At 42.6% G+C, this 20776-nt stretch overlaps 1 protein-coding gene across 2 annotated transcripts; it reads right to left on the reverse strand.

Moving 5' to 3' along the window:
• Positions 1–37: 37 nt before the first annotated feature.
• MMADHC (metabolism of cobalamin associated D) lies at positions 38–13978 on the reverse strand. Of its 2 annotated transcripts, none has more exons than XM_053406452.1 (8): positions 13869–13978; positions 10910–11069; positions 7571–7715; positions 6854–7071; positions 6151–6256; positions 5323–5453; positions 2327–2413; positions 38–735 (listed from the first exon to the last, which is right to left on the reverse strand). In XM_053406452.1, the coding sequence occupies exons 2-8, from the start codon at positions 10922–10924 to the stop codon at positions 541–543; spliced, it is 897 nt and encodes a 298-aa protein (XP_053262427.1). In that variant the 5' UTR covers positions 10925–11069; positions 13869–13978; the 3' UTR covers positions 38–540. The 2 variants fall into 2 exon arrangements, with proteins under 2 accessions (XP_053262427.1, XP_053262431.1); XM_053406456.1 differs by lacking the exon at positions 13869–13978 and adding an exon at positions 13560–13682.
• Positions 13979–20776: the final 6798 nt, after the last annotated feature.

The following is a 20776-nucleotide window of genomic DNA, read 5'->3' on the forward strand; positions in this document are numbered from 1 at the left end:
AAATAAAACATGAAAAACAGAAATAAGACAATACTGGTTCTTGCATAAAAGAATGACTGATATTATTTTCCTTTAATGGGATCTAACCGAACAAGTGGACTATCTCTACCTCAAAAATGTTTCTTTTCAAAAATATAAAAAATGAAGATGTGAAATGAACATTCTTCTTTTTCCAATCAATTTGCAACCGATGTCAAACAGACATTTATAAAATATATTGCAAGTAAATTTGACTTCACCAGAATGAAAACAGGAAATGTTACAAAAGTGCTGAGGATTTGTGTTCCAGTGTAAGATTACTGTGGATGTTTCACTTTATTGAAAGTTTGGAAAAGTAATACTTTAGAATATCATACGCTATATATACACACATCTCTCAAGTAAATTGTTGGATTACCTTATAAATCGTGTATAGAGACTACATATCCGATGAAGACTAAAATAAATAACAGATCTTTTACTCTCTAGAAATCAGTGTAATTTATCGCTTGATATGTCCCAACAGTGTTTATTGGCCAATTCTTAAGCCTGAAGATGCGGTTAATTGCCACTCAGTTTCTTCATGATAGGGCTGTCAGGTGAAGCATTAGTGAAAATACTTCCGACTACCACGTGTGTTCCCCAGAGATTATGACGAATAACTTTACAGCAGCCAAGGTCCTCCACATAAAATCCTAAATGGCGGTAGCGTTCATCAGTTTCAAAAAGGGTGTTGTTTGTATAAGGGCCAAAAAACTGCAAAGAAAGCACAACAAAACATGGGGTACGTTTATAGTAAGATTCCTGAATATATTTCAACATAACTGATCAAACTAGTTTTAAGTCTAAGCTTAAATGCATTTAAATGTCATGGCAGAAAATGTACAACTGCTGGTTTTGCATTGACATTTCTATAGAGGGATAACTATACTGTTTATTATATCCCATGGCAACTAGAAATTCTGGAGCCCACAGATCCAGCCCTCAAATTGACACTGTTACCAGGAAAGTGCACTTCTAATTCCTTGGATTTTATGAATCAATAGCCTGGTCCCTGTGGCACAATGGTTTAGTGTGTCTAGCTGCTAACCGGAAGGTTGATGGTTCAAGCCCACACAGGAACAGCTGTGAGCAGGATTCTCTTGCAATATTTATATGATTCTATACAACAGCAGATTCTAGCAGTGCCCATGCAAAGACAGTAAAGATTCACCAACAAAAGTTGGGTAAAAAACTATGTACACATTTAGTAGGAGAATATAACAGTCTTAAAGGTAGAGGTAAAGGGACCCCTGACAGTTAAGTCTAGTTGCGAATGACTCTGGGGTTGCGGCGCTCATCTTGCTTTACAGGCCAGGGAGCTGGTGTTTGTCCGCTCTGCAGACAGTTTTTCTGGGTCATGTGGCCAGCATGACTAAGATGCTTCTGGTACAACGGAACACCGAAACCAGAGCAGCGCATGGAAACACTGTTTACCTTCCCACCGGAGCGGTACCTATTTATCTACTTACACTTTCTGGCATGCTTTCGAACTGCTAGGTTGGCAGGAGCTGGGAGCGAGCAATGGGAGCTCAACCCGTCATGGGGATTCGAACTGCTGACCTTTTGATCGGCAAGCCCAAGGCTCAGTGGTTTAGACTGCAGCGCCACCCGCATCCCTATAACAGGTCTTAGTGCTTTGCTATTTCATACCGACTAGCTTTTCAAATAATTTGGATCTAGGACATTTCTAAGGGCCCTGATGTGGGACAAAAATTTTTTAACAATCAGAAATAATACTGATATGTTTGTGCATGAAAGAATTGTCAAAGGAACGTCTCAAATACCTACAATCCTGGTCTGAAAGAACTAGGTTAAAGGGGGTTGGGGAGGTGAGAGACAGAGTGGTGTAGTGATTCCAGTGCTAAACTAGGACTAGTGTGACCCAGGTTCATATTCCCACTCAGCCGTGAAGCTCACTGGGTGACCATGAGCCTCTAATTCTCTCAGCCTATCCTAAGATTGTTGTAAGAATAAACTTGGGGCTGGGGAGAACTATGTGCACTGCTTTGAGATCCTTGGAGGAGAGAAAAGATGTAATAACTAAAACAAATAAAAACAGTCTTGTGTTCTTTTGTTTAACTGCCTCTTAAGGTGCCAGCTATGACAACGGTTTCTATGATATAGCCGAGAACTGAGAAAGACTGTCACGGACATTCCAGAAACAATTTTAGATAGCCTTTAAAATGGTTTCAAGTGGAACGAGCAGAAACTCAAGTAGGAGTCGTCATATTCCCTTTTTTCCCTTGTCTGAGACACACGGTGCTCAGCCTCCCTCTTCTTGCTGTGCTTTGGTAGAAATACTTACTGCCAATCCTGAAGTTGGATCAATGAAATCTGCCCAATAGCCTTCGGCACACAAAGCATAGCAAATTTCTTTGGCACCACTGATAAACTAAGAAGAGAGGAAATAAAAGATGCTAAGCACACTTTTAAGGCTAATGTATATTCCATTTCCCCAGCAAACAAATGTGAAATTGAACACAGTACTGTTATTCAACTCTGTCAACCGAGACTAAGAGGATTAAAATTAATAACCTATATTGAGATACAATGGTCACATGGAACCTAGAAGAAATTCTTTGTGATGGTCAGTGAAGCATTAATAGTTCTGCACAGGCAGGAAAATATAACTGATTGCTCAGGTTGGTTGCAGTGTTGCCATACCTGCAAATACAAAAAAAATTAAACAAATCCATACCTCACCTATTGCCCACTTTTATGCATGCTCCTTTTGCCTTAGGTTTGTTTCCTAGTCTCAACTTCCTGTATCTTGATCAGTAAAGCACTTTTTGCAGTTCTCTAATCCACAATGGCAACTCTGCCCAAAACCTATGCCAAGAAAATTATCGTCCAAACACAAAGCACAGATGCTCAAAACTCCTGCTAACCTCTAAATACATGGTGCTAATTTAGAAAGAAACAGAATCTAAAAAGGAGCTACATGAGAGTGTGGGATGAATCTGTGCACACAGATGGAACTCTCTTTTATTTTTGCCAGAATAGACTCCATTGTCAAAGAAAGTGACACTTCTTATTTTAAAAATTCAGTGGAAGTGTGCCTCTTCAACAAAAGGAATTGTGGAGGTTCTCCCCAAATGCACTTGTATATCCTTTGCACTACGGCAAAAGATACTACATTTAGCATATCCAATGGAAAAGCTAACTGTGGTTTGGCAGGCTGACCCTGTATGGGAAACATCACTTGAAACTGATTTTGCTAGTTTGCACCTAAAACTATATATTGAAGAAGCCAGGCAAACCTCCCCGGGGAGAGCATTCCACAAATGGGGAGCCACTACAGAAAAGGCCTGTCCTCAGGTTGCCACCCTCTGGACCTCTCGATGCACACAATGTTGTACAGCTGCATCCCCTCATTTATTTGAAATCGATAAATACACACATTTCTTTCTTGAAGCATGTAAGCCAGAGATCTGGACCCTTTAGCATAAGGGCTTACTCAGATTCTGAATAATCTTAAAAGAGAACAGATTTACATTCAGTGTGGACCTATCTTTCCAATTAGTCAAAGGTCTACGTATCTGTTCATTTCAATTTCAGATTAAGCCAACGCAACCCCAGTAAACAGTCTAAACATGTTTACGCACTGGACTCTTTTGATCCTGGTGAATTACAATCTCACAGTAGCCACTCACCAAACAGATGTTAATTAAGACAACTTGAGTCTTCAATACAATAACACCTTCATTTGCCTGCCACTAACTCTCATTACTTTACTCCAAGTCTCTCATGTTAAGTTAAGTTCTCCTGAGATTGTCTACAATGCAAACAAACAGTCCATTCTATTGTGAATTTGCTGTTAGTAACCTTTAGGCCAGAAGGTTACGTCTACCATCCCAGCACCCTTGTGTTCAATATATTGGAATTGACAGGAAGGTGGACAAGGAAGGAGGAGGACAATTAAAATATAATTAGACCAGATTACAATGCCAAGGCCCAACAGACCATGACTAACACAGAGACACTGACATGCTAAAATGAGAGCTTTATTCTGTGTGCAGCTTTCATGGTGATGACTGAACACTGCACTCTCCTTCCTAACCCCTTGAAAACCTTTAGAACCCATATAAACGCTTATTTGTCATTGTGAAACTTTCTCAAATGGAGTTAAAGGAACTGCAGTGTGGCTGGTGTTAACTAGAAACTGGTCTCAGATATATTAGCTAAAAAATCAAGTTGAAATAAAAGAAGCTGGCATTTTTAGGTTATTTTAAAAGCACTACTAAAGTACAGAACATTTTCAGAGAATAACATATGGGAAAAAATTCAGCAGCAGCAAAACACAGACATTTGTCGGGATACAACTATTGATTCCAAAGCCAAGCAAAAAACGTACATTTAAGAAAGGATGACCCCTAGTGGCAATTCTGCATATAATCACTTGGGCTGATTTATTTACTGCAATTATTAACAGATGTGGTATAAAAGGTTCAACTTAGTAAACTGAATGTAAAACATTACAGCATGTAGCTAGTGAGTATGCATAAAATATATTTAAAGCTACTATTTTTTAAAGTCAGGTAGACCGTGTTGGTCTGACGCAGTCGAAATAAATTAAAAAATTGTCCAGTAGCACCTTAGAGACCAAATAAGTTTGTTCTAGGTATAAGATTCCGTGTGCATGCACACCTCTTCAGATACACAGATACACTTCAGATATGTGTATCTGAAGAAGTGTGCGTGCACATGAAAGCGACAGGGTGAGCTCCTGTTGCTCGGTCCCTGCTCCTGCCAACTTAGCAGTTCGAAAGCACGTCAAGTGCAAGTAGGTACATAAATAGGCACCACTCCAGCGGGAAGGTAAACGGCGTTTCCGTGCGCTGCTCTGGTTTGCCAGAAGCAGCTTAGTCATGTTGGTCACATGACCCGGAAAAACTGTCTGCGGACAAACGCTGGCTCCCTTGGCCTATAGAGCGAGATGAGCACGCAACCCCAGAGTTGTCCACGACTGGACCTAATGGTCAGGGGTACCTTTACCTTTACTAAGGTGCTACTGGACAATTTTTTAATTTATCTTTTAAAAGGAAAAATCAAGATGGGCATTAAATGTTAAGGACCAAGCGTTAGTCGTGTATATCCAAATTCTTTCTAAGAGAGCTTCATTAACACTGGGTCACAAAATATTGGGTCACAACCTATAATGGTCATCCACTCTTAGGGCAGACTCCACATTCCTAAAGCATGATATCAAGCACTGAATCCAATACAACACACAAACGCACACAGTCTCACCTCCAATGAGAACAGTATCATAATTCACTGCCAAAAGCTGGTGAGACTTACATTTTCTATCAGATTTTCTCGCTCATTTTCCACCTCTTCACTCCATGCAGTCATATCATTTATTGTCTTCTGTGTTACTGTTAGGACTGTGAGGTTATTGGAAGTTCCTTCTGGAAACATTGATTCAAAATCTACGAAGGAAGGAAGAAGTCAATGAAACTTAACTGCACAATCTTAGCCAGGCCTACCTGAGAACAAGGCCTACTGAATTCAGGTAAACGGGATTAAGACTGCAGCCTTAGGTGATTGTTACAGTTCTTTTGCTCCACCAGCAGTGGCGCCATGGTGGAATCGAGCTGCTCGCCCGAGCTCCACCTGGCTGAGTCACTGCAGCAAATCAGGACAGAAAGAGGGAGGGACAAGGTAGCATGGTGTCAATGTGCCAGGAAAGAGTGCCAGATCGCACTGTGCCAATCTCACCCTTCCCTCTTTCCATTCTGGTTTGCTGCAGTGACTCAGTCAAGAAGATGAGAAGCACAGCCCCACCTCTCCGTCACCGGCTACCCTCCATCAACCCCATTTGTCAGCATGGGGAATTGCCACTGTGCTCTTCAACAGCTTGCACACACAATGGAGATGCATTTACTACAGAAAGGATGACTGTCAGATTCCCAGGCTAAAGGTTTTGCTCATCTGGAAAAGCGCACTGTTGCTTGCTTTTTTTTAGAATAAAGACAAAAAGAGGGTTAATTTATGCAACCGAAAAGAAAACACTGCGACGCTCCAGCAAAAAAAAAAAAAAAAAAAGCGAAAAAAAGGGTCAAAGTATAAAGTCTACTGAGATTATGAAAATTTTGAAAAGGAGGATGAGGGCAGCAGCACCCATACCTTTGCGCAACAGCTCTGGACAGGCTTGTATGGCACATTCTACCTTAGTGGTTTCAAAGTAGGCCTTGGCATTACTAACTTCTTGTTTATGAGGAGGATTACTGTTCTGAAAACAAAAACAACAGGTAATTGTTCAGAGCTATGTACAGCAGTAACGCCAGCAGTGTTATTTGATATTTAACTTTGCCCCAGCTGTTATTCTTAAAATTAGCAAAAAGTTGTACCCTCTAAGGCTGGGTGATACCTGGTTTTCAACACCATGCTATATCACCAGCTAAACACAGAGAGATATACCGATACATCACAATGTCTGAAATAAGGATGAAGCTATGCAGAAGAGGCATTGGCTGGCTTCATGGTTTCCCCCACATTGTGCTTTTTTGCATAGCACACGCGCACACACCATGATTCGCAATATAATGCCAAGTCAAAAATTATGAAGCCAATATCACGATATGGATTTCAAGCCAGTTTTGGGCGATATATTGCCCAGTTCTAGTATCCTCAAGCTTCTGCACAGCTGAAGCACAATTCTGTTCCAGACAATTCTATTCCAGGGCACCACTCCAAAAATACTATGAATGCCCACCTGTAACACAGGGGTGGGTGCTCATTTCAAAATCAGGAGAGAAAGACCATGTGCCTGCTTTTTTGCTAGGCAGGCCAGTTACTTTGGAGCTATGTTTTCCACCTGAGTTCTTACCTGGAACTCGTTGACGTACTGAGCCATCACAAATTCATGCCTTTCGCTTGCCAGGGGCTCCACTAATATGTCAGGCAGTTTTTTGTGTGCTTGTGTTGCCTTCTGAATCCCTGCACCGTTCAGGTGACAGTCAAAGCCTATGTTCCCCGGGAGCTGAAATCGTTGGTCTTGCGGACCAAAGGGTCCCATTGCCTCATCGGGCCACACAGTTCTTGGACCTGCCAAAAGTTAAGAATTAAGTCGTTTAAACACACACATATAATTGCACTGTGTTATAAAATGCAAATGTTTTTTGCATGCCGCTCAGTAAGCTAGTAGCTCAAGTTCAAACAGAAAACGGGAAAACTAAGTTCCATTGAACTTCATGATACTTAATTCCAAGTATGTTATGACCAGAGGAACCATAAGATACAGATGATTTGAAATACATATTGTGTGTGGTATCCAACTAACACACCCTCTGAGTGGCAAGGATTTTCGCTTGTGCAACAGAGCTCCCCCCAGCTCCCCCCCAAACCTGTTCTAGAGCTCTGGAGCAGATGTGGGGAGGGTGTGGGGTGCACCTAGGGGAGGAGGAGGGGAGAAAGTCCATTCGACAAGCAAAAAGCCTTGTGCTGATGAGACGCGTTAGATGGATACAGCTGTATGATTTCCCCCACAATACAGCTAATTTTAGATGTAAACACAGGCGAAACAAATTCTTGGAATGTTTCTTACATATGTCTGGGGGTGCAGCAGCAACGGAAGGCTCGTCTGAGCCAGAGGACCCTGCTGTGGAAAAGGCCTTGGGAGTTACAACCCTTCTAACCAAAGAATAAAATCCCGGAAGGTACGTCACCAGTCTAGCTCTGTTACAAAGTACCTAAAGGGGACACAAAGAGAACTGAATGTAGCATATATTGCACATCAAAACAACAAGTCAGTATCCAGAGACGCATTACGTAGGGGTGGAGGAATCTTATTAGCTGAATCTTGCATCCTGACCTTCTATATTACCTATGTACTACGTTTTCTTTGGGTGTGGCTAAAAAATTAAAAGTTTTAGTATGAAAAATTCCGCATGCTGGAATTTTTGCACACCATTTGCCATATGGATAAAATGCTGCATTAAGTAAATGACACTTTTTATCTAGCAAAAGAAAAAAGAAAAGCGCCACAATACATACATGGAATGTGTTCAAACATCTGATAAGTAAAGCGTATTAAAAGAAAAAACACACGTGAGTCGGTTCTTTCTTCCGGCAAGGGTAGTTAAGAAGAGCAGACAAGTTAGTTCCTCTGGTTTATCAGGAGATGGCACATTTCCCACTGCAAAGCTGGCAAGCCACTTAGGGTAAGGCAACCATACTGCTTGGCCATACTGTATGCATTCAATCCTAGACCCATGCAACTGTAGTGAGCTCACTCCCAAGATCAAAACTCTCATGACAACAAAACCGGGGGAAATCTTACAACACACGAACCGCAGGGAAAATGGCTTCAATTTCTCTTCCTGAATCTGAAAACAGCCTGAATCAACAGGGCTCAGATGTGCGATATCATCTTGGTGTAGTTTTATTCTGAAGCTTAACGACAACAAATGCCAACATTATTAAGTACTGCACCACTGATTAATTTGGCTGACACCGTGCTCAAGTGCTTGTCTTGCAATCCCAACCTCCCAGGTCTAACCTTATGAAAAGTATTGCAAGATTATTAAGAGCTCACAAGGCAACTCTCTTCAGCAGATTTTTTTTTTTTAACAGTTCCACCATTCCATTTAGAAATGCATCTGCAGCCAATGTGGGTTGGCATTTGTTTTGTTTTTTAAATAAAAAGCCTGGCTAGATATTGCATCAAAATCCAGAATGCTTTAGAAAGGAATCTAAAAGGTAAGGTGCTAAACAGGGAATGAAAACTCAGTGGTTTCTAAATTTGAAAGGTTGTTTTTTACAGGTTAGCTTCAAAAATGGTTATTTTTTTAATTTGGAGGTACACAATCTTTACACTAAGTTTTACAATTCTTATGATACATGCATCCTTTCCTAAAATAATGTGATAAATATAGCAGTTTTATGTTACCTACGGCGTACTGCCCACAGCAACGTATGTTTCTGTGACCCACTGGCCCAGTGAACCAATACTAGACTGCTACAATACCTAATCGCACATCCTAGCAAAAAGCAACCCTCTTCTTTGCACTGGATGCAACTTGCACAGTGCTAAAATAAGGACAATAGTTGCAGCTATGGTTGGGTAGACACAACATGAAGTAATGCAATCTGAAATCACACTATGCATATGTTTACTTAACACTGAGCCTTTCTCGGTTTTCAGCTCATTTGCAGCTCTTTGCACTGCATTAGTGGCCACTGTCAAGAACCCGTTTTGAAAGCAGTTGGTCCAGTGGCAGCACAGAAAAAGAGGCAAGTAAGAAAAGGATCATAACTAGACAAACCCAATCAAAAGAAGGAAGGCAGTAACAGAAAAGGGCAAAACAATCTCAAGGATGCACAAATATGATGGTTTGTATTGGCCCAATGAGTTTCAAAGGATATTTCTTCTGCAGGGACACTGCATATCACTAGTATACTGCCAAAACTTCATGTGGCTGTTATGGGAGTTGTTTCGTTCTGGTATACTTACGTTTCTGTTTTAAATGTGTTGTAAGTTTTCTGAACACCTTTGGGTAACAAGCAACAACAACAACAAGCACACCATTCTGTTCTCTAGTGTTATGGAGCACACTAAAGAACACAGAGGTGTGCATTTTATGTGTCCTTAAGAAGTATATTTGGAAAGATGTTTAGCCAATAAAACATTTCAGTTTTGTGCATGGTAGAGATTCTATCTCACCCTATTTCCACATACAGAATGGAGCCCTTAAGGAAGCTCCATTCATGGATTTTATAGGTATATCAGTTTATATGATGAAAAATAGTAATTCCAATTCAAACTTGAATGGTGCAACATTTCATACAGTTGTAAATGTTCAGGCTTAAATGTGCTATTGCATCAAAGCCTAAGTTTTCAACCCAGAATATGAGCTTTCAAAAGTGTATTAATGCTGTTATTATTATTCAAAATGCATATGCTCTGCCTCTCTCATTATATCGGTAAGCTATCTGAGCCAACAGAAGCGTACAATAAGGAATTCTGTATAACTGATTTAAGATCACACTGGCTACACTCCTGCATATGTTCCCTTTTCTTGTTCCTTTTCCCTTTTGTTCATGTATTTTAGACTGTAGGCCTGCAGGAACTGTCTTATCTTTTAATCCCTGAACTACCTGTAGAAAACTGTAGGCGTTTCATGCATGATAAATAAATTGTTATAAATTATAAAGAAATAAAGTTATAAATAAACAGAAATAAATCAAATGTAACCAACTTAATTCTTAGTCCACAAGCCTACATACACTTTGGGAATGAATCTTGTTGAACTTGGTGAGTACACCCACAAAGGATTGGGTTGCACTAGTTTCTACAATTACAACCTTTATAAATTATAGGTTGGTACCTAAGAACTGTGGGGAGTTTTCCTCAAGAGGAACAGGATTTGCATCCCCTGACACCTCCCAAAGCAGCAGCAGATGCTGGGTTGAAGGGAGAAACTGGTGAAAATACCTTCCATGAACAAGAAGCCCATAGGATCCAATCCCACATCTTTACAGGCCCACACCCTCCAAATTCTTGTGTGTACCAAACACAATGTTTTAGGTATTTATAGGACAGTGGAAAATTCAGTTTGCCAATGAATAATCCAGTGTTCTAGGTATTTCAGTAGTGATGCAAATTACTTCCTAAAGCATTCCATATTATGAAGCTGGACATCTTTTTTTTTAACCTATCTAGTTCAGCTCAGTAGTGCATCATGATTTACATAATACAAAAATATATACACCAGTCTAAGTGTTTCCATTTTTGACTTCACAAGTTTATACATCAAGAAACTTCATAAAGCACTATTCATATGTCATGTCACATAAGCTAAGGAACAAGAATAGAAACAGGAACACATTTAGAGACATTTGTATGGCATTCTTAACAAACACTGAAAACAGCAATATTACTTACAGTGGCCATTTGCATGGGTATCTTCGTCTAAAGATTTTTCCTAAAACAGAGACATACACACCAGAGTGGCTGGTTATACAACACGTTGGGCCTGAGCTGCAACTTGTTAAGGATCCATGCCCAAACACTTCCGAGAACTGCCTGAACCAGCTGTTAGAACCTGTGCAAAACAAACCGGAACAATGTTTTTTTCACTTTACCGCAAAACTACAAAGGGATACAGATATTATTTTGCTTCAGCAGGAGGGGAAAGTGTATGTCAATAGCTTATAAATAGTTGCATGACTACAGTTTCGGAATTTACATTCAGTTAAACATCTAAATCTCTAGCCTTTCCATTGTGCAGAGAATATTTTTAATGCTAATGCAAACCTTAAAAAAAGCAGGCTCAGAAAGTAAAGAAACCTGTTTGTAAAATTTACACCCTGTTCAGTTGGAGATCTGTCTTTGTCACCTCCAGAGCACTAGTTAAAGCACTGTCCATGTGAATTTTAAATTCTTTTAAAATTTTAACAGTAAAGTTGAAACACAAAAAGGAACTTGTGATTCTGAGATGCTAACGCATACTACTTTTGAATAATTTCCTTGAAACTCTTGACAGATGGGAGCTTATTTCTCTTTCACGCTTCCTTTTTAACACTGGCACACATTGCAGGCAATTCACAAGCCGCAGATGCCTGAAAAACTCTTTTAGGTTGTTAAGAGATCTGACCATTCTGGTGCCCATGAAAACAATTTTGAAGAGGACTAGGACAGCTTCATGATGACAAATGGGAAGAGACAAGAAACCAGAAACCTCCTTGTCCAATAACCCATTTTCTCCCCACCTCACTGCCAGGTAAAATTACTATTGCTGGCTTCACTCCCTTTAACCACCCCAGAATCAGGTTTCTTTCCAATCTCCTATACAGTACATACACAGAAAAATGTGGTGCTGTTTTCTGCCTCATGCTTAGCCAGTACACACCTAGGGCCGAAGTGATGCGTTAGGGGCTTTCTTTTTTATTTTATTTAGATGATGATCGCCCCAGACCCTATTTTCCAGGGACTGTCCTGAATTTACAGAAGCTGTCCCGGTTTCTGACTTGATCCCGGAATGTCCTGCTTTTCCTTAGGATGTCCCTATTTTCATCAGAGAAACGTATGGAGTTAAGTGACACCCCCCAGCCAAAGAGATAAGTACCTATACAACATTTAGAAGACATCTGAAGGCACCCTGTATAGGGAAGTGGTGGTTTTTGTTTTTTTTAAATGTTTAATGTTAACCAGGCCTTTGGTTGATCCAATTTACATCCTATGCCCTTTTAAAATGTGTTGGGGGTTTTTTGTGGGGGGGCGGGGTTACTGGGTTGTTGTTTTAATTTTTATTAGGTATTTTGTGGTTTTATAGCTTGATTTTATTCTGTGAACTGCCCTGAGACCCCAGGGTATAGATCAGTATATAAATTCAATAAATAATAATAATTTTGTTTTTATATATGTTGGAAGCTGCCCTGGGTGGCTGGGGCAATCCAGTCTGAAGGGCGGAGTATATAAATAATATTTTTTAATAATTATTAGTTGAATTTATATACCGCCCTATACCTGGAGGTCTCAGGGCAGTTCACAGAATAATGATGATAAAAATGATTATTAGTATTGATTATTATTATTATGGAGAAGGACATCCCTATTTTCATTGGAGAAACACTGGAAGAGACGCAACTCTTTCTAACAACAAAAGCAACAAGGGACCTTGGACTTGCAGTAGCTGCTGTGCAAATACGGGAGGCTCCCTGGTCCTGCCACTGGGCGGCTGTTCACTGCTGGCTAGCGAGGATCCCACCTGCATCAGTGCTGGATTTACGTACTATATAAGCTAAACAAGCTATAGCTTAGGGCCCCACTCTCTTTGGGGCCCCAAAAAAATTTAAAGGAAAAAAACCTGGATGTACATTTCCAAAATGTAAGAGCTCCCGTTGCTCAGTCCCTGCTCCTGTGAACCTAGCAGTTCGAAAGCACCTCAAAGTGCAAGTAGATAAATAGGTACCGCTCCGGCGGGAAGGTAAATGGCGTTTCCATGTGCTGCTCTGGTTCGCCAGAAGCGGCTTAGTCATGCTGGCCACATGACCTGGAAGCTGTCTGTGGACAAACGCCAGCTCCCTCGGCCAATAAAGTGAGATGAGCGCCGTAACCCCAGAGTCATTCGCGACTGGACCTAACAGACAGGGGTCCCTTTACCTTTTTTGTAAGATAGAAAACAAATACAGTGGTACCTCTGGTTACATACTTAATTTGTTCCAGAGGTCTGTTCTTAACCTGAAACTGTTCTTAACCTGAAGCACCCTTTAGCTATGGGGCCTCCCACTGCCACCGTGCCGCCGGAGCACGATTTCTGTTCTCATTCTGAAGCAAAGTTCTTAACCCAAGGTACTATTTCTGGGTTAGCGGAGTCTGTAACCTGAAGCGTCTGTAACCTGAAGCGTCTGTAACCTGAAGCGTATGCAACCCGAGGTACCACTGTAAAATAAAACCTACATACAGCAAGTCTTTTGTGTTGTGTATGGAAATATTAGGTCAATAAATTACCATATAGCATATATTAAACACAAAAAACAGCGACAATTTGTTGTTGACAAATTATAGCTGGACATATCAAGGGCCCCATTACCTTCAGTAGCTTAGGGCCCCATCAAACCTAAATCCGGCCCTACACCTGCTCCCCAACCCCCGTCTAGGGTCCAAGAGCGACGGGATGGTTTGAGACTGGGAACTGAAGCGGCTAGTCCGCATTGAGGAGCTGTGTGCGTAGGGACAGCGCTTATCTGAAGGGGAGGCGGTGCGGGGGGGGGGGCGAAGGTGGGAGCGGGGCCTGAGGACGCCTCTGGCCCAAAGTTTAAGCGGGGGGGGGTGTCGGGAAGTTCCATTTGGCGGGGGGGGGAGCTGGAGGAAGGGAGACGCCGCTGACCGGGCTCGTTACCTCTTTTTCTTTTCACGTTCTGTTTGTTCCTGTAAAAATGGCAACCCCCGGGCCAAAGCAATCGATCCTCGCCTCCGTCGCTTCAAAGGGTGGAGGGGGGAAGAAAGAGGGAAAAGGTGTCGGCGGGGAGAGAAAACGAGACGCTCGACGCTCGACGCGCGAGTCCTCCCCTTTTTTTCCCCTGCTTATCCGGCTTGCGGGCAGGCCGAAGCAATCGAGCCGACGTCCCTAATGACGGAGCAGCCGGCTGAGAGAGAGAGAGAGAGAGAGAGAGAGAGAGAGAGATTGTCGAATCCTCGAAAAGGCTTGCCTAGTCGAGTGCTTCCGCGTCGATGCGGAGAGTGGGCGGAGTCAGCAGAGAGGCTTTGCCCGCGCGGGTTGGTCGGTGCAGTTTTGTTTAAGGCGCGCGGGGTGCAAAAGAGGCGCAACCCGAGTGGAGTAACTGGGTAGCCTCTCGAGCACCTTCTCAGCTCAGGGGCTTGCTTTCCGTATCAGAAATGATTTTCTTTTCTTTTTTCTTTACTCTCCCAGAGGGGCTGACAGTGTTAGGGTGTTTCCACTTAGTTTGCAAATGGGTAGCTGAGATATTATTGCAAACGGGACATGGACAATTTTTGTTTAACTTATCTCCTTTCAAAAAGAGGGATAGATCCGCGTTAAATGGTTAAAAAACCATGGGGTGGCGTTTTAATGGCAAGGATGTCCTGTGAATACTGCAACACACAAACAGAGGTGTACACACATCTTGTATGCGTGGGAACCTAGGCTGCAATAAATGCCTGCTTGGAAGCGCCTTCAGGTTGTGTCGCAACAAAAGATCTTTAAGCAGGACCTAGGATACTATTGTTTATTATTATTTATTAAACTGGTTGCTTTATCTTGCCAAAATGCCTTACAAACAAAAACAATCCCCACCCCCAATAGATGCATTAAAACCAACCGGAAACAAAAAACAAACAAACAATAGACTAAAAACATCCCACTATGGCAGATACTTTGGCATCTTCCGCACACCTTTCCAAGTGTGTTTTCAGCTGCTGCAGCCCATTCCTGCCAGTGGGTGGTAGTGCAAGGCTGTTCGGTCCTTGTTTTCTACAAGCATAGACCATTCCTTTCCCGAAGGTTTCTCACCTGCTACTTATTTCACCTTGCAGAGCATGTGCCCAACAAAGAGTGGCAGGATTTTAAAACTTGTGGGGTTTTTTAAATGGTCAGCCTGCGGGAAGTGCTGCTTGTTGTGGAATCGTCCTGAATTTCTTTGTGCAGTTTGTTCAGACACCAGCCATCTCTGGCCACCCATTGCTGGCCTGTAATTCTGCATCCCTTTGCACTTGAGGAGACTCATTTTGTGTATTATATTCATGCAATGTAGGTGTGTGTATGTGTGTGTGTACACACACACACACACACACACGAATTGGCATTAGCAACTGTCTTATTTAACTTTAACATGCACAAACTTCACTTGTCAAACAAACTGTGGTGCAACCTGGTCTTCTGCCTGCAGATCTTTTACAGTACACTTATCAACATGCCCATAGCAGCACACCTGACCTATGTTCAAGTTGGTTAGGCTTTTTTTTTAAAAAAAAAAAAAACCAGAACAAACCGTGTGCGAAGTGGAGCTATGGTGCACCCTTGTGACAACTTGTAAAATAAAATCCTATTCTGTTTTTTGAGGTACCAACTCCGGAGGTGCGTGCATCTGGAGAAGATTATACTAAAGCTGAACTGGGGCCAACAGAAGAACATGGTCCCTGAAGCATCACCCAAAGATGCAGGCTGTGTTTATACAAAACAGAGTTCCCATGTGCAGTGGGGACACTTCAGTGGAGGATCTCTTTGCCTATGCGGTGCCACAGGAGAAATGCCAACACCTTATGCTACATACTGTTTGAGATAACTGCAAGAGAGTAAGTATATCTCTTCTCCAGGAGAAGAGATATACTTACTCTCTTGCAGTTATCTTAAACAATATGTAGCATAATGTGTTGGCATACCTGTGCCGTACTGTTTATACAGTTTCTCTCCAACAAAGGAGACCTGTATGAATTCAGATATAACCATGCAATTCTCTTGTCCTCCTTGCGGTACCCAGCCACCTTCACTGTAACATAATTTTCAGTGTTGTAGTACTTTAAAAATTGTGCTGTACTAATCAATGGATGACACTCTGATGTGCTTAACTACCAATTCAATATGGATATTAATGAAATACAACATTAACTAAGTAACACAGATAGTATTGTTGCAATTCTATATTTAAGATTGAAATGCCATAGTAGATATTACTGCAATATTACATTCATAGTAACCTGACTCTCTCTTTTGTTAAACAGTCTAAGACATCCATCTTCATTTACATTATCTTGAGGAACATCTGAACCTACTTTGGAAAATGCCTAGATTTTTTTTTAAAAGTTTAAAGTGTAGCAGTGTGGTCTAAACCACTGAGCCTCTTGGGTTTGCTGATCAGAAGGACGGCGGTTCAAATCCCCACGACGGGGTGAGCTCCTATAGCTTGGTCCCAGCTCCTGCCAACCTAGCAGTTTGAAAGCACGCCAAAAACTGCAAGTAGATAAATAGGTACCGCTCTGGCGGGAAGGTAAACGGCGTTTCCGTGCACTGCTCTCGTTTTGGTGTTCTGTTGCACCAGAAGCGGCTTAGTCATGCTGGCCACATGACCTGGAAAAACTGCGGACAAACGTCGGCTCCCTCAGCCTGTAAAGCGAGATGAGTGCCGCAACCCCAGAGTCGTCTGCGACTGGACTTAACTGTCAGGGCTCCTTTACTTTTACCTTTTAGCTAACTTTGAAAAATCTTTTTTAAATGTACATTTGTTTTCCAAAAACGAATGCCAGTATCTAATTATTTAGTGAAAAATAAAACAATAATTTTAAGGGAACATGAATTTAAGGGTTGTAGATTGCAAGGACCTGTAAACAGAGCTTTTTTCCAGCCAGAACTTACTTACCAGAATTCAGTTCTCAGGTGGGCACCATTGCCATTATAATAGAACAAGGGAGGGGTTCATGGTGAGCTCTGGCACCTCTTTTATCCCACTCTGTAAACTGTTTATCTTCAGATATATAGTTATTGGGGTTCATTTCACATGTGTTTGTGTGTGTGTGTCATGGTAGTTAAGCACTTAGCAGTTGGCAGGGGAGCCAAGGTGTGTGGGGGATGGCATCCAGGCCATTTGCTTACTTGAACTGCAGCTTTAGTAAACTTTCACCCCAACTCTAAACCTGTTTATTCAGAAGCAAGCCACCCTGATTTCAGTGGGCTTTGCACCATTGGAGTGAGGACTGTGCAGCGGCTTTTCGCTACTAAAATGTGATGCTCTGCTGCTGATCTCCGCCAGATGGCAGCAATGATTTGTTTAAAATATTTCCTTTTTCTTTTTTTAAAAAAGAAACCTGTATACTTTATATCTTTCCCTAGAAATCACACCTGAACTATAGCTGGGCATAGCTGAAGGAAAAAGCAAACGAGAGAAACAAAGCAGGCAATGTAAAATCTGATGAAAGTAGGGGTTGGTTTGTTTTTGAGGGGGAGAGGCATTTCTAGAACTCTGCTGTCAACCAAAGAGTAAAAATATAGCCAGCTCACACTTCCATGGAGCCAGGATATGTTAATGCAATTTACAGCTGAATCTAGATGTTGCCAGAGATGTGGAGGTCCCCTCCCTCTTGCAGATCTTTCATTTCCTCATAATGTTTAGTTCAAATGTTGCTGGACTACAACTCCTATTGTCCCTGACCATTAGTCATGCTGGCTGGGCCCGATGGGGGCTGTAGTACAGAACATCTATAAGGCCACAGGTTCCCATCCCTGATTTAAGTAAAGGCAGCATGCGGCATGAAGTGGTGGGTCAATGGTGTCACAGACCCTCCAAGGGCCCCTATTTTCCAGGTACCGTTCCGGATTTACAGAAGCCATCCCGGTTTCTGATTTGATCCCGGAATGTCCCACTTTTCCTTAGGATGTCCTTATTTTCACTGGAGAAATGTTGGAGGGTATGAAGTTATGCGACTCCCGAGTTATGCGACTCCCGAGCCAAGAAAACAAGACATCTAGTACCACTATTCCAGTAGGGTGCTGTCGCGGCAGCCCCCCTGACATGCGCCGCACGCCATACCCCCACAGGTGGCACGCCATGCCCCCAGAACATGCACCACGCCCCTGCGGGTGGCGTATCACACCCCCGGGATACACGCCACACAACCATGGGCGGCGTGCCACACCCTTGGGAAGCACATCATGCCTCCGCAGGCGGCGTCCCACACCCCCAGGATGCGCGTCATGCTCCTAGGGGCGCCAGCCATGCCCCCGCCTGCTCTCCGCCACGGTAGCGGAGCATGCAGCTTCACCACTGCCTGTACAGGGATGTTTTAAAATGTTTAACGGCTGGCATATAAATTATTATTATTATTGAAGAGGATGCTCCTATTTTCATCGGAGAAATGTTGGAGGGTATGGTGTCATGTGTCTGGTTGTGTTTCGGAGTCATGAGGAGGCGGCAGTACTGTGAATGTACAAGGCAGCAGAGGCAGACCTTGGGGGCTCAAATTGCAGCAGTGCCCTGTGCAATGCCAAAATTCAGCACTCTTACACTCCATTGTAAATCATAGTTGTTGTGTCCCTGCTGTGCCCCTCTGGTGCGACCGAACTAGTTGTGCTCTCCCTAAATTGGCCTCTGGGGGCAGTGCTGGTCAAGTTTTTGTACATGCTTAAAAGTAGAAAGATCAGTGGGTTTTCCCCCCCTTTAGGATATATGGTTTATTTGCACAACATACATACAACCTGATTTGAATTATGGTGCTGGAGGAGTTATGCAACCCCCGAGGCAAGAAAATAAGACAACTTTAGAAGACATCTGAAGGCAGCATCCCTGTATATACTGGCGGAGGAACAGGAGTGTGGAGGGAGCGGACTGCCCCCTGTACCATTATTCCGGTAGGGTGCTGTCGCAGTGGCCCCCCTGACACGCGCCGCACACCATACCCCCACAGGTGGCACTCCATGCCCCCAGAACACGCACCACGCCCCTGCAGGGTGGCATGCCACGCCCTCATGGGTGACATACCACGCCCCCGGGATATGCGCCACATAACCACGGGCAGCGTGCCACACCCTTGGGAGGCATATCATGCCTCCGCAGGCGGCGTCCCACACCCCCGGGATGCGCATCATGCTCCCAGGGGCACCAGCCATGCCCCCGCCTGCTCTCCGCCCCGGTAGCGGAGCATGCAGCTTCGCCACTGCCTGTATAGGGATGTTTTTAAATGTTTAATGGCTGACATATAAATTATTATCATTATTATTATTGAAGAGGATGTTCCTATTTTCATCGGAGAAATGTTGGAGGGTATGGTGTCATGTGTCTGGTTGTGTTTTGGAGTCATGAGGAGGTGGCAGTGCTGTGAATATACAAGGCAGCAGAGGCAGACCTTGGGGTCTCAAATTGCAGCAGTGCCCTGTGCAATGCCAAAATTCAGCACCTCTGCCTCTTACACTCCGTTGTAAATCATAGTTGTTGTGTCCCTGCGGTGCCCCTCCGGTGTGACAGAACTAGTTGTGCTCTCCCTAAATGGGCCTCTGGGGGCAGTGCTTGTCAAGTTTTTGTACATGCTTAAAAGTAGAAGGATCAGTGTTAACCATCATGGAACCAGCAACTCGTCTTGCTAAAACAAAAGTGGAAAGCACATCCTTGGCTTCCAATTCCCATAACACAGGTAAGGTGTGCCTAAGCATAAGTTTAGATCCAGATGACTAAATTCCCACAGATTGCAATGAGACTAGTCTAAGCATCACTAACATCTGGATCTAACCCACTATGGCAGGGGTGGGGATGCTGTGGCCCTCCAGATGTTGTTGGACTCCAGATCTCATTCATGATTGCTGGCCATGCTGTCTGGGGCTGATGGGAGTTGGAATCCATAGGTTCTCCATATCTGAATTATGCAGAGAGAGAAAGGACCATTAGCGGAACCTTTTAAATATATAAAACCGCCACTGTTCCTATGACATCAACTATGACAGCGTGCTGTATGACATTAGCAGGGAATCATGTATTATTTTGTGCTGTAAAGAAACACACCTTGCTGATTTTTGCACAAGTCTCAGTTAAAACCACAAGGAAAGGGCAGGCTGTTCCCCTGATAATCTTTATGGGACAACCTTTATGGGAACTCAGCAGGCGTGGACCTGCCGTGTTGAGAGTTGCTGAAAATATAAGGATATAGATTTTATTTTATTTATTTCATAGAATTAATCACACCCTTGGATTTTTTTTAAAAAAAACTTAAAGTTGTTTACAAAAAGGTAAAACAATAAAATCAAGAAAGAAACCTACAACTATACTTAAAAACATAAAAGTTAAAGTACTAAAACAGAGTATTTTATCTCGACTTTCAAAGCATTTCTATTTGTTGGAAAATGTCATTGCAAATGAGTTTTATATTTTATTTGATATAATACTATATGTTATACCTCATCCACTTTTTCAGTGCAACTAATCTTAAGGGTATGTTTCTGTCTGGTTAAATGAATGGAATGCATGCTGCATGTGGTCTAAAAAATACCATTTTTTATTTTAATTGGATTGGATTGTGCATGTAACCTTGCAGAGGATTATGATTATTTGTTGCATTTCTTACCTGCCCTTCACCCAAAGCTCCCAGGATGTTATAACATACAAAACCCCAATTAAAACAGAAGAAACCACCCTCAGGACACCCTCCCCGCCTCTTTAACAATCCTTGCAGTGCATGACAGAGAGGCCACCAAAACCAGTTCGTCTCTTCCAAGTCCAGGATAAAGAGGTGTGTTTTCAGCAACTGATGGAAGCTGTAAGGAGACAATCCCAGGCACATCTGTCTGGGGAGGAAATTGAACATTCTTGG

This window comes from Podarcis raffonei, chromosome 1, assembly GCF_027172205.1.
Source record: "Podarcis raffonei isolate rPodRaf1 chromosome 1, rPodRaf1.pri, whole genome shotgun sequence".
Lineage (NCBI taxonomy): Eukaryota > Metazoa > Chordata > Lepidosauria > Squamata > Lacertidae > Podarcis > Podarcis raffonei.